The 15,794-nt window shown below is 39.9% G+C and overlaps 2 protein-coding genes across 4 annotated transcripts in view; both read left to right on the top strand.

Annotated features, from left to right (window-relative positions):
• The first annotated feature begins 362 nt into the window (after nt 1–362).
• Nucleotides 363–3,553, top strand: lactb (lactamase, beta). Of its 2 annotated transcripts, none has more exons than XM_078256969.1 (6): nt 363–1,045; nt 1,180–1,246; nt 1,911–2,101; nt 2,190–2,502; nt 2,588–2,753; nt 2,884–3,553. In XM_078256969.1, the coding sequence occupies exons 1-6, from the start codon at nt 680–682 to the stop codon at nt 3,407–3,409; spliced, it is 1,629 nt and encodes a 542-aa protein (XP_078113095.1). In that variant the 5' UTR covers nt 363–679; the 3' UTR covers nt 3,410–3,553. The 2 variants fall into 2 exon arrangements, with proteins under 2 accessions (XP_078113095.1, XP_078113094.1); XM_078256968.1 differs by having other exon boundaries at nt 363–1,057.
• Nucleotides 3,554–3,885: 332 nt separating this feature from the next.
• The window catches only part of tmem266 (transmembrane protein 266), a 35,241-nt gene continuing 23,332 nt past the window's right edge, over nt 3,886–15,794 (top strand). The window contains exons 1-2 of one of the 2 annotated variants that reach the window (XM_078256970.1): nt 3,886–4,255; nt 12,117–12,225. In XM_078256970.1, the coding sequence (XP_078113096.1) occupies nt 12,212–12,225 (14 nt within the window). In that variant the 5' untranslated portion in view covers nt 3,886–4,255; nt 12,117–12,211. The remainder of the gene's footprint in view (nt 4,256–12,116; nt 12,226–15,794) is intronic. The other variant, XM_078256971.1, reaches the window with a different exon arrangement.

Raw genomic sequence — 15,794 nt, 5'->3', positions numbered from 1 at the left:
GTGTTTGAGGAGTTTTTTTTTAACATGTCCAGGGATGTAGCATTGCGGATATCTGTAAGAAGGGTGTTCCAATCCAGAGGGACACAATAATCTACAATTACTTTATGTATTTTGCATATCTTATTTAACGCACCATATGTTTCCCTTTGACATAGCCTGTAATGGCGTTTAAAAACCTGAAAAATAAAACACACTATTATAGTAGGCTTATAGTAAGGAACAGTGCCTCAAGACCTCAGAGAGAGACCATGAGTTAAGACCCGCCGTTAAAGCCCAAACTGCTGGCAGCAGAACAAAGTATGGTTTTAGTGGGAGGTGAGTAGATATGCGGGAGAACAACAATACGCATGCCCAAAGCCTTTGTGTCCTGGCGTGAGTTTACTTGCGTCTCTTTTACAATGGTGTCCTATGGGGTAAATTCCTTTTTGCGCGAGTGGCCACTGGAAAAATGTAACTGCAAGGATAAGCTGAGCGCACTTCTTGGGGTTTGGGATGGCTCTGGGATAAATTATGCTCCCTCGCTCTAGATTTTGTGTCACTCGTGATTTGATTCATTCGGTCTGGCTCGACTATACAAACAGGAAGCAAGTTGTTGTAACTGTCTATGGTTGTTAATTGGAGCTCATTAACAAGGGGCAGTTATCGCTAACACAAAGCAAGAGAAGCAGGATAACTAACGATGTCACGATTGCTTTTGCCTAATCGTTTTTGTGCCAAATGTGCCCTACTAACAGCGCGCGGGCTTCCTTTGTTGACACCGCGAGCAGGCGCGCGAGTCAAGCCGCCGCAGTCAGATAAACTGAGTGTTTTTATTCAACAGCAAAGGCGACACGTCGGAGGGTCAAACACAGCGTTTTTTAAATACAGGTCAAAGTCCAGGGTTTGGCTATGTGGAGTTGGTGTGGGGATTGCTCTAGCTGTCGCTCTGAAATACCGCGCTGACACAGCCAACAGTTCCTGTGATGATAAAGTAAAAGAAGCACAGAGGGCTGATCGATACAGCCATGCCATAACAGTTAGCAGGGACCTTGTGGAGCGGATACAGGTAAGCATAGAGGTAGGCTATGAACCGCTTGGTTTTTGTTTGACTACATTTGATCTCTTTATATTCCTGGATAATATCAGTGCCACCTGTATCAGTTCAGTGTTTGTTTGTTTTGTCTGTCTGATGTCACTCAGGCTGAGGTCGGGGCTCCAGGGCTGGTGGTTGGGGTCTCTGTGGATGGTGCTCAAGTCTGGAGTGAAGGTTGGTGCCCGCAAAGATCACTTTAAAAGCGCGACAAAAGAAATTACAATACCAATGTAGCTAGTCTTGTTTGCCAAGCATGATTTTGTATTAAATGCTGGTCCAGTGTTAAAATATGTTATACCATTTTCAATCAAAGCAAACAAATGGGGCAACAATGTTGCCTCACATTTCAGATTTGCCTTTGTGAAATGTAGGCCAACAATGGTACAATTGGGGCACAACATATTTTCATTACTAAGTAGCCTGGCAATTTCTTTAATTGATCAATTAATCATTTTGCCTGTATAATGTGAAGAGTTAGTTAATATTCATCATTTTGGCTAGTAAAATGTCTCCAACGATGAATCAATTCTCATAATAGCTGATTCATTTTTAAATCCATCAACTAATCGATTTATCGACTACGATCGTTTCATGTGCAGGTACAATGCTAACTGTATGGCCCACTTCCAGTTGTCAACTTAAGTCCTTTTTTTTTTTGTGCCAATGAATCAAGCCAGTATAATAATAACTTTCTTTACTGAAATGTCTCAAAAATAAAGTGTTAGTGGGTTTTCATAGTACATGGTTTTAAAATGCAACACATGGAATCTTAAACATATTCCTCTGAAAACACATTGACATTCTTATATGGTGCATATAAATTCTTTATTTGATTCAGGGATCGGTTATGCTGATTTGGAGAATCGTGTGCCATGCAGCCCAGAAACAGTGATGCGAATCGCCAGCATCAGTAAGCCCCTCACATCTGCAGCTGCTGCACGACTGTGTGAGGAAGGGAAACTAGAACTTGATGTCCCTGTCCAGAAATATGTACCAGAATTTCCCCAGAAGCAATTTAATGGACAGGATGTAAGTTACTTAAACAAAATGTCAGAGTTTTCTTATTATCAGCGATAATATCATGCTGTTCAGCTCACATATACATCATTTATTTCAGGTCACAATAACCCCCCGTATGCTTCTGTCCCACCTGAGTGGTATACGGCATTATGAGAAGGATGCAAAGAAAGTGAAGGAGGACAAGGAGAAAGCTAAGCGTCTTATGAAGCCAGAAAAGAAAAAGGCTGAAAAGAACTCATTCGAAAACAAAGATAAACCCACAACAGAACAGAACACCAAGGGCAAAGAAGCCACTCAGGCTCAGAAGAAAAAAGAGTTTGAGCACGAGGAATACTACTTGAAGGACAACTTTGAAAGCGTCACTCAGGCCTTGGACCTTTTCAAGGATGACCCACTCATTTTCAAACCTGGTAAAGCACATATCTGCTTGCTAAACCATTCAAATATGATACAATGTTAATGTCTTGATGAGTAAGATTGTTTTACTATGTGCAGGCACCACTTTTCTGTACTCCACCCACGCCTTTACCCTCCTTAGTGCTGCTGTGGAGCGAGCTGCTGGACAGTGCTTTCTGGATGTCATGATGAACATGTTCCGTGAACTGGGAATGCTAAATACTGTGCCTGATGAGAATGACCCTATTATTTACCACCGCTCCAGGTAATCTATAATTACATCAATGTCAAGTCCCTTTGTAATTTTTTTGAAGTTGTTTTGATTTTCTAAGTGTACAATATGATAAAAAAAATCCAATAGTGAGTCCATATCAATCGTTGATGCTCCTCCACAGATTTTATCATCTCAACAAGAGAGGACGTGTTGTGAACTGCCCATACGTAGACAACTCCTACAAGTGGGCAGGAGGCGGCTTCCTTTCCACTGTGGGTGACCTGCTGCTGTTCGGTAACGCTCTCCTCTACAGCTACCAGGTGGCCCACCTTAAGGACACCGAGAACTTGCTCCCTGGCTTCCTCAAACCCCAAACTGCCATTGATCTGTGGGCACCAGTTGATAGGACAGAGGCCAGCTGGGATAAAGATGGACTGTATGCCCAAGGCTGGCTGGTAGTGGAGAAACTACAGAAATATGGCCAGTGCAGGAAGCGCAGACACTACTTGTCACACACAGGAGGCGCTGTGGGAGCTAGCAGTGTCCTCCTGGTGTTACCCAGTGTGGAGATAGAGGAGTGCCAAGGACAGACCCACCTCCTCCCACAGGGGGTGGTGGTCACCATCATCACTAACATGCAATCTGTGGGACTCAACAGCACAGCACTGAAAATTGCGCATGTGTTTGACAAAGCCAGAAGGCTGTAAGAGTAAGTTGTTTACAGAAATGCGTGAGTTTATATTTTACTATGAAGTATTTCAGAAAAACCTTGTATGAAATTTTTATAACACTATTACATAAGTCCATGTGATGTTTTATGAAATGAAATAAATCCTCAACATGTATTTAAAGTAGCAAAGTAAACTGTACTTACTTTCCATTACAACACTTGGCAGGAAAGCCACTAGGTGGAAGCAATTTACTACATTTCTAACAAACAGAAGGCACTGAACTTTGGTATCAGTTTGTTGGCTTAATACAGAGGGTTGTGCGTCTCTACCTTCTCAATGCTAACACAACAACATTTTAATATATGTACTTGTGCATTTGAGAGAGAGAAGAAATTTCATACACAATGGAATTAGGTTTTTACTATTTTAAGCAACATGGTACACCTCAAAAGTCACTTTAAGGCCTACCCTGAACAGATATTTCCTCATAGCAACATGACATGACACGTATGTTGTACAGATTAAGGCCTCTTAAAGCACCCATATTATGCTCATTTTCAGGTTCATAATTGTATTTTAAGGTTGTACCAGAATAGGTTTACATGGTTTAATTTTCAAAAAACACCATATTTTTGTTGTATTGCACAGCTCTCTCTCACTGCTGCAGATCCTCTTTTCACCTGGTCTCTGTTTTAGCTACAGAGTGAGACCTCTTTTCTTCTTCTTCTGTACTATCTTTGATTGCACTCGCACATGCAGTAGCTCAGATGTAGATCATGTCAGCTAGCTAGCTCCACAGACAGTAAAAGAAAGGCTGTTTTTCCAACTTCGGTCAGTTACAAGGCAGGATTATCTGGGAGACTTCTAAATGAGGGCGCACATGTAAGTAGTTCTTTTGGAGATTATGGTGAACTTGTGTGTGTTGTAGCAGTGCTTTGCTATTGAGAACGAGGTAGCATGCTAGCGTTAGCGTTAGCATACTAACGCTACGAGCTACAGCACGTTTCAGCTTGTGACGTCACAAGCTGTGCCGATTTTGAACAGCTCACTCAGAGACTGAAGGCAGGACACATTCAGAAACCGTATCTCACTCAAAACAGCATGGATGGAAGTTGGTATGCGTGTGGAAGCACCAGAGACACAAAAGAACACCCCAAATCCCAGAAAATGTGTTTTTTTCATAATATGGGCACTTTAAGGCAAATTTGGGATATTGGGCTATATAAATACAACTGACTTGACATGCTTTGGGAGAAACTATCATTAATCAATAGAGAAACATTCTCACAATGTACTCACTGCTAAGCCGACTTTCAAGTGTTAAAATTGACTTGAGCCACGAGTACAATCCTGACTTTGTCTTTGAATTTAACAAAACAAGAAGAATTCCAGATTGTAATGCCTAGATGAGTGTGCTGCAAAGCTAGTTCACTGATGGTGACAATAAATTTAGAGAATAACTAAGCTGTCAGCAGTCCAAATTTAGTTTTTTCTTCCACAGTTGGTTGTTAGCAACTGTTTGACTGTCCATCAAAATGGACAGACTAACTATTGGCAATGTAGTCCAACAAGTTTTAATTCTCTCCTAACCTCGCTGAATTGAACCAGATTTGATGCCACCATTTTCATTATACAACTCCTTGGATCTCCGGTGCCGCTGTTTTTAGATTTAAGGAGACTGATGAATGGCTTGGGATATGCTAAGTATACAGACTCCCACACACAGTGTGTCGCTAACTTTGCTGTGTGTGTGGGTTCCTGCATGTCCAGCTTGGTGAGAGCCAATTTTAGTTTTAAAACTGCAGAGTGAAGACATTTTTGAAAAGTGAGGTCATCCTGACCAGTCCTGGCTGCTTCAAGGGGCAATTATGGTTTAGGGTTAAGATTAAATTTAGGATTAGGTTAAGAAGGCTATACTTTGAGGTGAGGATTGAACTACTGATGGTTAGGGTTAGAGGATGGAGAATGACTAGTCCATCAGGACCCTCATAAATACGTGTGTGCGTGTAAACGCGCAGTGTCCCACCAGAAATCACAAAGTCAAATCATTTAGTAAGGATCATATATTTAAACAATAACAACATATTTACTAATAGCATATTGAACACATTGATTGGTACAAGGGGTTATTTCATAATTCCTTATTTCAAGATCAATATTTAGAATAATATTTCACAAAATATTTTTACATAGTCCAACTATGCTTTGTAAATACATTTCAGGCAAAGCACATCGATTGAAATGCGATTTAACACGAGTAACACCAGTACCGACTTCAAAGCAGTGTTAAAAAAGGTGTGTGTGTGTTTTAATTACACCTTTCTGTAGCAAACAGCATGGACTCGAAATCTCATGAGATGATGATAATCAGTTTAAGATTAGTGTAGAAGTTTTCCTCCTGTCTATTGGTCTTTCATAGTCACACCCAAAACAGTCCAACAAGCCAAGTGACACTCATCTCTGAGAATTATTATTAATTAGTTTGTCATCCCACTCAACACACGAAGAGAAATGTACATCACACAAAAAAATCATACTCTGGGGTTTACTCTCCAATACTGTTGCTGAGTGTTCTGTTTGCTCTGTTGCTTGGCTTTCAACATCCTGTGCGTGGACACAAGTAATGGTTATTAGATTTAAAATAATACATGCTTGATAAACCTAAATCCATAATGTACTTACTTGTGTATGTAGTAGATGGCAGCTACCAGCACCACTAAAATGAGGAGCACAAAAATGATCACGGCTGCAATTAACCCTGCTTCCTCTGGATTGGTGGAACTGCTAAAGAGCTGGAAATGCTCACATCGGCTGCCTTTGTAATTTTCATTGCACCTGATTTAAGATAGGACGTACAAAAATGTAGACAGTCTGTCAGCACAGAGGACATTTTTCAACAATACTGTCATGATGTGACATCAACAGATATTCCAACATAAAAGTTAAAGGTTCCTATAGACTTATTCTTATATCAAAGACAATTGAAAATTAAGTTTTTTTTCCATTCAACTTACACACAGGAGAGTGTGTTCATGGAAGGTATATTATAGCATGTCCCTCCATTCATGCAGTAGGTGGCTTCCTGCCCATTGCAAAGGTTTCCATGATCTACACAGACATAATAACAACATTTCAGGAAAGATTTGGCTCTGAAAGGGCTGACTACCACATTTGTGGTTCTGCTTTAGTTTTTATCATTACCTGCCATCATTTCAACTAGTCTTGCTGTTTCCTGAGAACACAAGAAACATTTTTGTCTCAGAAAAGGAAGTAATCTCACCACTAAGGATAGTGTGACATAACCAGAAGTTTCAGATACCAATAATGGAAACATATTTGCATATATAAACCGTTTTTTTAAAATTTGAAAGGTGTTATGAACTGATATTGTGCTTTGAGACACCCTGAATGAAATTAATTTAAAAAGCCATCCTTACCAGCTTGTGAAAACTCCCAGCTTTTGGTAGTTAGTGCAGGTTCCTCAGGTGGATCATAGTGACACTTCACAATAGCTCCCAACTGCTTTTTGTTGGAACTCTGAAGACGCTGTTATGTGGGTGTGTTCCTCCTTTGTACCGAAAAAATGTTGTGATTGCTGTTTGTCCACATTGTAATTGGCAAGCTAAATGTCAGGCTACTACCTACAGATTGTAGGTCATTTGTTAGGGTGTCATAAACGGTGTCATTTAATGGCATGTAAGCAATACATACAGAGCTGTAAGAAGTCTAAAAAGTCTTACGAGAGTAAGCATTTTGACAATGTTGACATCAATGTGAGACTATCAGATTAAGACAGAGACAGAGTAAGTACATTACATTTTGTTTTTGTTCTTGGAGTTGCATCATGAGATCAGGCAGAGGATAAGGGCAGTGAGGAAACCACCTGTTGTGCATGAGCTCAGCATGTGTGGGTTTGGTAAGAAACAACGGAATGATTGGTATGCAAAGAAGGCATGAATGGAATCGTGGGAACATTTTGTAGTCTAAGGCAGGGGTCTTCAACGTTTTTTAAGCCAAGGACCCCTTTACTGAAAGCGAGACGGAGCAGGGACCATGCACTAAAAAGGTATGTATAAAGGCTTTAGGCCACCCTACACATTATTGTAGGTCCAGTTTATTATGCAACTTAGTTTAAATATATGTGGCACTCATAAGTTTATGAACCCATGTTGAAGTTCAGAAAAAATCCAACCTTTAAGGACACCCATTTTCTTTGTGAATGAATAATGTATCATAAATAAATAAATGTTCTTCCTTAAAATACAGGGGGCATAAGTATACACACCCCTATGTTAAATTCCCATAGAGGCAGGCAGATTTTTATTTTTAAAGGATACTATGCATCCTGATAAAGTTCCCTTGGCCTTTGGAATTAAAATAGCCCCACATCATCACATACCCTTCACCATACCTAGAGATTGGCATGGTTGTATTTCAGTTAGCCTAATAGCTGGTTTGATTTGCATTGAGAGATGGTTTTATGGAAAGTACCCCATGCCAATCTCTAGGTATAGTGAAGGGTATGTGATGATGTGGGGCTATTTTAATTCCAAAGGCCAAGGGAACTTTATCAGGATGCATAGTATCCTGGATCCATGAAATAACTGGCCTTTAAAAATAATAATCTGCCTGCCTCTATGGGAATTTAACATAGGGGTGTACTTACTTATGCCCCCTGTATTTTAAGGAAGAACATTTATTTATTTATGATACATTATTCATTTACAAAGAAAATGGGTGTCCTTAAAGGTTGGATTTTTCCTATTTTTTTTAATTAAGACATTAAGATCAGTTTCCAAAAGATGATTTTTTTATTCCTCTTTTTATTCAACTTTAACATGGGTTCATACACTTATGAGTGCCACATAGTTATAGTCATAGTTATTATATACACGTAGTTATTTTAGTTGTATGTTAAGACATTTACATTTTTGAAAAATCTTTAAAGAAAATTAAGAAATAACAATAATTTGGTGGCCCTCCTGCAGTAACTCTGAGGACCCCCTAGGGGTCCCGGACCCCCTGTTGAAGATCACATTGGACACATCGCATTACTTCCTTCAGACATAATTACTGTTGAATGCTCAGAACTGTTAGTTGACTCATCAACCGATCACTTTTTATTGTTCACTGCATTTCGGTGGTGCTAGAAGTATTCACATGATTTACATAAGTAAAAGCAGCAATACCACAGTACAAGAATACTCAATTATAAGTAAAAGTCCTGCATTAGAAATAAGTAAAAGTATAGGCAGAAGTATTGGCAACAAAATGTACTAAAAGTAAAAGACTCATAATGCCAAGTGTCTGCTCTAAGTGTTATGCTGTTATTGGATAATTTTTAATTGATGTATTAATATGTAATACATTAACTTTAATGTTGTCATTGCTTTATATACTTGTGGTACTTTAATCTATAAACAATGGATCATATTTAATAATCTGATCATATGGTTTGTACGTAAAATCTTAATTTAAAAAGCAACTAGTAACCATAGCTAAATGTAGTGAAGTGAAAAGTATAAAGTAGCATAAAACATACTCAAATAAAGTACAAGTACCTGAGAATAAGTACAGTACTTAATTAAATGTACACTGCTGCTTTCTTATTAAGTTGTGTTGTTTTCTAGAGATCATGCAATCAGAGCAAGGTGTTTTGCAGGTTATACAGACCTCAATCAAGCAACATTGTGGAAATGCTACATTTTGTTGTAGATTTTGATGATTCTCTTTAGTGTTTGATCAGTTTAAAGCATGTGATTATAGGCTACCAAGGTGTAGGCCTACAATGGTTAGCCTATATTTAATTTGGCTAATAAGTTCGTTCTAATTGGGCACCTTTTTATAAAGTTTCTTTTGTAACTAATGGCTATATACATAGTGATACATGTATTTACTAATGTTGCATAGATCAGTTATAAGTACTCAATAAGAACAACTTATGGGCTTGCAAGGTTGTGAAAAAAATCAGAAAAAAAGGACACGGAGGATTAAAAAAAACATGATGGATATGGAGTTTCTGCAGGGAAAGTCACCGGACGACACAATCTTCTGAACATAGTCATACTGAGAAATACAGAGAGAGTTGTGTGGAGCTGATAGTCTTAATTAGCTTTGTAGAAACTCATTTGGCAATGGCTTGAATGTAACGGACGTTCATTGATATCAAAAAGTTATGCACTAAAGCTTTAACACATATAACTGCAAACTTGACGGTTTATTAATAGGTGAAAACCTCATGAGCATTATTTGATGGATTACTGACTGTTGTAACAGCACTGTTACCAAAAACAAAGGATAAACAGTGTAAAGGATGTATAACGCACACAAGTTACAACTTATAAACCCTTTTATAAATTGTTCTTTATTAGAAAATGGTGGCATATTTGCTTTTATACTAATGACAACACAGATCATGTTGCCATTATTTTTCACTTACCCTTTGTTTGGTGTTTCCGGGGCCTAATTCCTGTGCTACATTTTTAGGATTCAATTCAAATATCTCATCGAGGTGAATATCAAAGTGATTCTGTGCTCTGGTAAGTGACATTAAATACAGCAGACTTAATCATCATTAACACACCACAAAAACACTTGAGGTCACTGTAAGTGTTATTAGTGATTTTTCTTTTCGTGCGGGTGGGTTGTTATCGCGAGGAACTCTGAAGCTCAAGAGGTGAAGTGAAGCGAGTGTTTTTCTACGTCGACGCTTCCAGAGTGGCATTGAAACAGGGACGTCTGCAGGTTTTCATGGCTTAATAGGAATATAGACTACATCTATGCTTTTTTGATTTTACTGTTTGTGTGTAAATCTAGTCCGGTTTCCTCTGCGTTGACGGCGCTGCTCGTCAAACATCTGTAGCCGCTGGAATCCTGTGTTCAGCACCTGGACAGCTCCCTGTCGTGAACCTATTTTTCTTATTGTTATCGGGCACATGGAGTCCCTGGTGTGATTGTGGGGGAAGCCCTGCAAGCACATTATGCCTCCCTCCGAGCTTTCGTTATCTTCCTGATTCAATGACAGCTCCTCGTCGTCTTCGCTGAAGGATGCTGCTTTCAGACCGGAGTAGGTGTTTTCGTCGTGCGCTGTCTTCTGAGAGGCGATACGGGTGCTTGGTCAACGCAAATTTAAGGGGAATCGCAGCCTACATACAGCAAGATCCGAGCTTCCCTCCCACTGATTATCATCATCATCATAACCGCCGAGAAGGCATATATTACCATCATCACTGCGAGGGCAAAGGAGTCACGACCACATTTCACACAATGTAGAAAACATAAGAGGTTAGTGTGTCTTTTGGAGTCCGTGTTGATTTAAGCGCGCCGAGTAGTTGATGCATTCGTGTCGGTTTGAACAAGAATGTTGTGTGGCCTCTAAGTACAGCGGGAAATGTTACTAGCACCATGACTGTTTATGTAGCTACGACTTGGTGGGAAATGATTGCAAATGCATCTTGATTAGGTGAAATGCAGAAAGCCTGGACAGAGACGACCCACAGTGTTTGTTTCGTGGAATGAAATAATAGTAGAAAGTGCAGCCTTTGTGGACAGCCACTCACTCAGAGTGAAACACTCACTGTAGACTGTAGCCTACTTATAGTAATAAGTGGCAGCTCAAGATGCTGATTGTGAGATTCAATATCTCTGATATTGTGATTTACTCAAGTCCAGAAATTTTCCTCTGCAGTGAATTACATCCAGAAACAATCTTTGATCCTACTTGCCTGTCTAGTCACCTCTACAGGGATTCCTTACAGAAAGTGAAGCACATTGCTGAGTGTTTGGCTGTGTGATTTTCTGCTCATCTGATAGCCGGATCCTTTTTTTTATCATTATTGCTAAAGACCACGATTTATTTTGGAAGCTGCAGTGAAACAGTGTCACTTTCAGCTCTTGAATGACCTGGGCTGATTTATCCTGAGTAGCATTTAATGCTGCTGTGCTTCACAACATTACTCTGCTGTGGTCTGCTGCTGCTGTGAATGCTGACTCCTCACCTCTCCATGTCTGAAGGTTTTCGCTGTGCCTCTGTGTGTCACACACACTGCCCCGAATCATGAAATATTGTGTAAATAACAAAGGTGTGAACAGCAATGCAAATATATAATCATTGCAGTTGTAATTCATCTCTTGTTGACAGCTGATTTCAGTGTTACTTTTACTTTGCAACACTGAGAACTGGGCTTGTTTTTTGTAATAATGGGCGTTAATGTTAAAGCATTGGTTATGTGTTTGTGACTTCCCTGTCTGCTCATGTCATGTCTGTTCCCTGCAAAGCAGCTGGAGTGGGCTTTCACTGAACGGACTTCGTCATCAATGGCTCTCTATCCCATGGCACAAAGAGCTAGCATCCTGCTATACTTGCTATGCAAGAAGTGTGATGTTCCTCAGCCCCTGATTCACAGAGCAGAGCATATATTGTAGGATATTTCAAATCCATTACAGTTTAGTGCTCCCCAGGAAAATAGTTGAACAGAACACAGCTAAAGCTGAAGTTAGGACAGGACGCCTTCAGGAAAAGCATAAGCACTCATTACTTCATTGATAGTTTTGCATGCATTTGTGTTAAACTACTCAACTGTATATAGATATTTCATGATTGAAATGTTCATTTTTTACCTTGGAAACAGCAACTGGAAAAAATTATCTCATTATCTTCCTCAGCAGATGGAGTTTGCCCATGATTTGCTTCATGATTTCCTTTTTCTGTAGTAATTACACTATTATTTTATATTTTCTGTAGGTGTGGTAGAAGCCAGGTCTTTGCAGTGGTGAAATCACATTTCACACTCGGGTTCATTTAGTGTGGACATCTATTTGCAGCAACAAGACCTCAACATGAGCAACCCCCAGTAAGTATAACACCCGCCAGTGCCTTGTTTGAAACCATGTCTGAGAGAGTGTGAAATCTTAAATCTCTATTTATGAACACGCAGTCTTATGCAAAGGGAATCTCAGAGTGGTAGGATATGATTATCAGAATGGGACCTGCATATTCTCAAGCCCCTCCTGCGAATGACAGGGATCAGCAGGAAAGCGGAGCCTGGCCTCATCTCAGATGAGAGAGCAACCGACCATATCCAGTCTCCGCTGGCATCTCTTAGCATTCAGGAGGGATGTTCACTTGTCATCTTCTCTTATTAATAATTACTCTATGTGTGGTCCTCCAGACAGCTCCTGCATTCTGATTACAGCCAGAGTTGGGGCTAAGAGAATGGAAAAGAGGAAGCAGGGGGAATGGAGTGGAGTGGAAGGAGGTGGAGTGGAGTAGAGTGGAGTGAAGGGTAAATGCAAAATGGGTTCAGTCAGCTGCATCTTCTGGTTAAAGGCACAGGATGCTGCTTCTAACAGAGATCTCTGTCCGGGCCTCAGACCAGCAGATTAGTGCAGTTGATGGTTGAATCCATTTGAAGGAGAATGTTGGTGCAAAACATCTGTAACCGGATAATATAGAGAATGTGTTGACTGGTTAGTAGTACAAAGGCATGATTTAATGCTGCCGAATGCCAGTGACTCTCTGTGAAGTGACAGATGGGAAACTCCCATGCAGAGAAAGGTCTTTGGAGTTATTTTCACCCCTGCTCTCTTGACTTGATGCTGCTGTAAATCCCCCTTCTCTCGCCCATGCACACTCTCTCTCCCTCTCTCTTTCTCTGTAGCCCTGTGGCATCTCTGCCATGGAAACCGTGGGAGGTGGAATGGGGAAATTATTAGATTCTTAAATACAACAAGTTCAAAGGGATTTATCTCACATATTTCACATAAAACAATTTTACATCTTTCTGTGTAAGTCTTAAGTTTACATTAAAAAAAGAGTGCTAAGAGAAAATTACGCAGCTTTAAAAGCATAATATTTAACACAAAAGATACAGAAACACTGATTAGGTAGTGCTCTTCCTGTTTGGCCCGTATGAAGCAAAATTCTTATTCGCACACAAAGCGAACACCACACACCCCGAGGAGCCCACTGGCTTTAAAACGGGTCAGCTAACATTTACTGTAACAAACTTCAGTGTCATGTGAGTGCTCTTAATTTCTCTCCATAATGAAGCCCTCTCTCCAAACACTAGAATAAAGTCAGCTGAATAGCAGGTCACTGCTACTGTAAGCAACTATGTCTATGTTTATGTTTCTAGTCTAATAAGAGGCTCTTGATACTATGCACTACATTTCCAGTAAATAGTTCAATATAAAGGGTATTATGTGATGCTATAGTGTGTGTGTTATGCAGTGGACTTTTCTAAAAACATCAATTTATCAAGTATAATTTAGTGATTTAATAAAATATAAAATATTCCTTTTCAAAACATAGAAACAGATCCTTCTTTAAAGCGCCCATATTATGCTCATATTCAGGTTCATAATTGTATTTTGAGGTTGTACCAGAATAGGTTTACATGGTTTAATTAAAAAAAAAAAAACACCATTTTATTTTGTTGTACTGCACATTGCTGCAGCTCCTCTTTTCACCCTGTGTTCAGGTCTCTGTTTTAGCTACAGAGTGAGACATCCGACTTCTGTACCCATCTTTGGTGCGCAGTAGCTAGGTAAGGATCACATCAGCTAGCTATCTGTTTCTCCAGCTTCAGTCAGTACAAGGCAGGATTAGCTGGGAGACTTCTTCTAACCGAGGGTGCACTTCCAACTTTGCGTGGAATACCTGCAGAATAAGGACATGTAAGTAGTTCTTTTGTAGATTATGGTGAACTTGTGTGTGTTGTAGCAGTGTTTTGCCATTGAGAAGGAGGGGGCTAACCAGCGTTTTGACTAGTGACGTAGAAAACCTCATCATGTTCCTCATCATGATGAACCTGGCCCCTGTAGTTTAGAGTCTAGCAGTAAATACTCACTAGCGCAAAAACAACACTGCCCAGCTGTTTTATGACCTTGCCTTTTTCTTTTAAAGGAAACTATGTATTTGTGATCCGTATTTTAAGATTTACTTTTTCAGTGGGAATGAATGGACTTGGGACTTGAGTGCCAAAGATAGGGTCAGGAAGTAGGAAAGTATTGAGAACTGGAATAACACATTGTTGTGTTAGCCTTTTCATAGGGTTTTTTGACGATAAGAAAAATATATGGGGTGGCAGTAGCTCAGTCCGTAGGGAGCTGGGTTAGGAACCGAAGGTCCTCTGAGCATGCACCAAACCCCCAACTGCTCAGAGGAGTGCCCCACACTCTGACATCTCTCCATTAGTGTGATAGCATGTATAGGTTCTGAGCATGTTTGTAATTCAGGCCTGTGTTTAATGTGTGTGCAACTATACTGTGTGTGCAACTATACTAACAGAGTGAAAATTGTGAATTTCCCCTCGCGGGATAAATTAGGCATTCTTCTTAGAATAATGACTGCCTTACCCTTTAAAGTCTTACTGTGTGTCCATATCCAACATAGTTATTGTTGGTTACTTGTATACTGCTGTTAGGATGTCTGCAGAGTAAATCTTAATGTTTCAAGCTTCACCTTCTCTGCCTGTTAATTGAGGTGAAATGGACATAAAACAACAGCTGAAGCATTTTCTATATTCACAGTTAAAAAGAAGACTCCAAAGACCAACAAAACACATTCACTCTGTATTGATGCAGTGGAATCGTGGACTGCTGTAATTTCCCCCTTGGACCCTTGAAAGAGCAGACATTGCCTAAAAGATCTGATCTTACAAATGTACCATTGTGTCAGGAGCTTGTGTCAGGGCTGCTGCTGCTGCTGGGAAATCTGGACGGTGCCCATTTAAGTGATTTGGCACATTGGTCCCGCTTTCCTGATGATATCAGGGCAGTGAATTGCTGTGCACTGAGGAGTAGCCAAGTGTCCGTACAAACTTATTTGGTAAGACAGAGCGGCTGGGTTGTAGGCAGCTGGCCAGAAATATCGTGGCTGTGAGCACTCAGAATAACAATGATACCGATGCCCTCTGCAAACCACCAGTTCATGCTGAGGCAGCACTTGAAAATCCACTGAAGGGAGCAGAGAATGTATTGCTCAGAATAGGTGATTTAAGATATAACGTGACATTGACAATTTGAAGTAAAGACCACTCAGCCACAACTGAAAAAAAGACTATTATCTGCAAATACAATACAGAGAAAAGTTGGGTGCAGATGTCAGTCATCTCAAACTTCTTAGACCTGTGTAAGAGTCTGTTTAACCAAATAACAAAAAGTATGAAGTAAAATACAAATAATATAACTTAAACACAACCATGAGACAGTTATATGTCCTGAATTTAAAAAAACAGATTCACTAAACACTGATTAAAGTCTTGTCATATACATATAACAGACTCACTCTCGACTGACATACATGGCCCCCAGCTACAGCCCTGGAGGTTAACATTATTCCGTCCTGATGTATCCTATGTCAACACTGGAACCTCCTTTATGTGCGCTGGTGTTAGTATTCAGAGTAAAAAGATATGAT

Source organism: Sander vitreus, chromosome 8, assembly GCF_031162955.1.
Source record: "Sander vitreus isolate 19-12246 chromosome 8, sanVit1, whole genome shotgun sequence".
NCBI lineage: Eukaryota > Metazoa > Chordata > Actinopteri > Perciformes > Percidae > Sander > Sander vitreus.
Note: the sequence above shows the minus strand (reverse complement) of the source record. Positions and strands in the feature narration are given on the sequence as shown.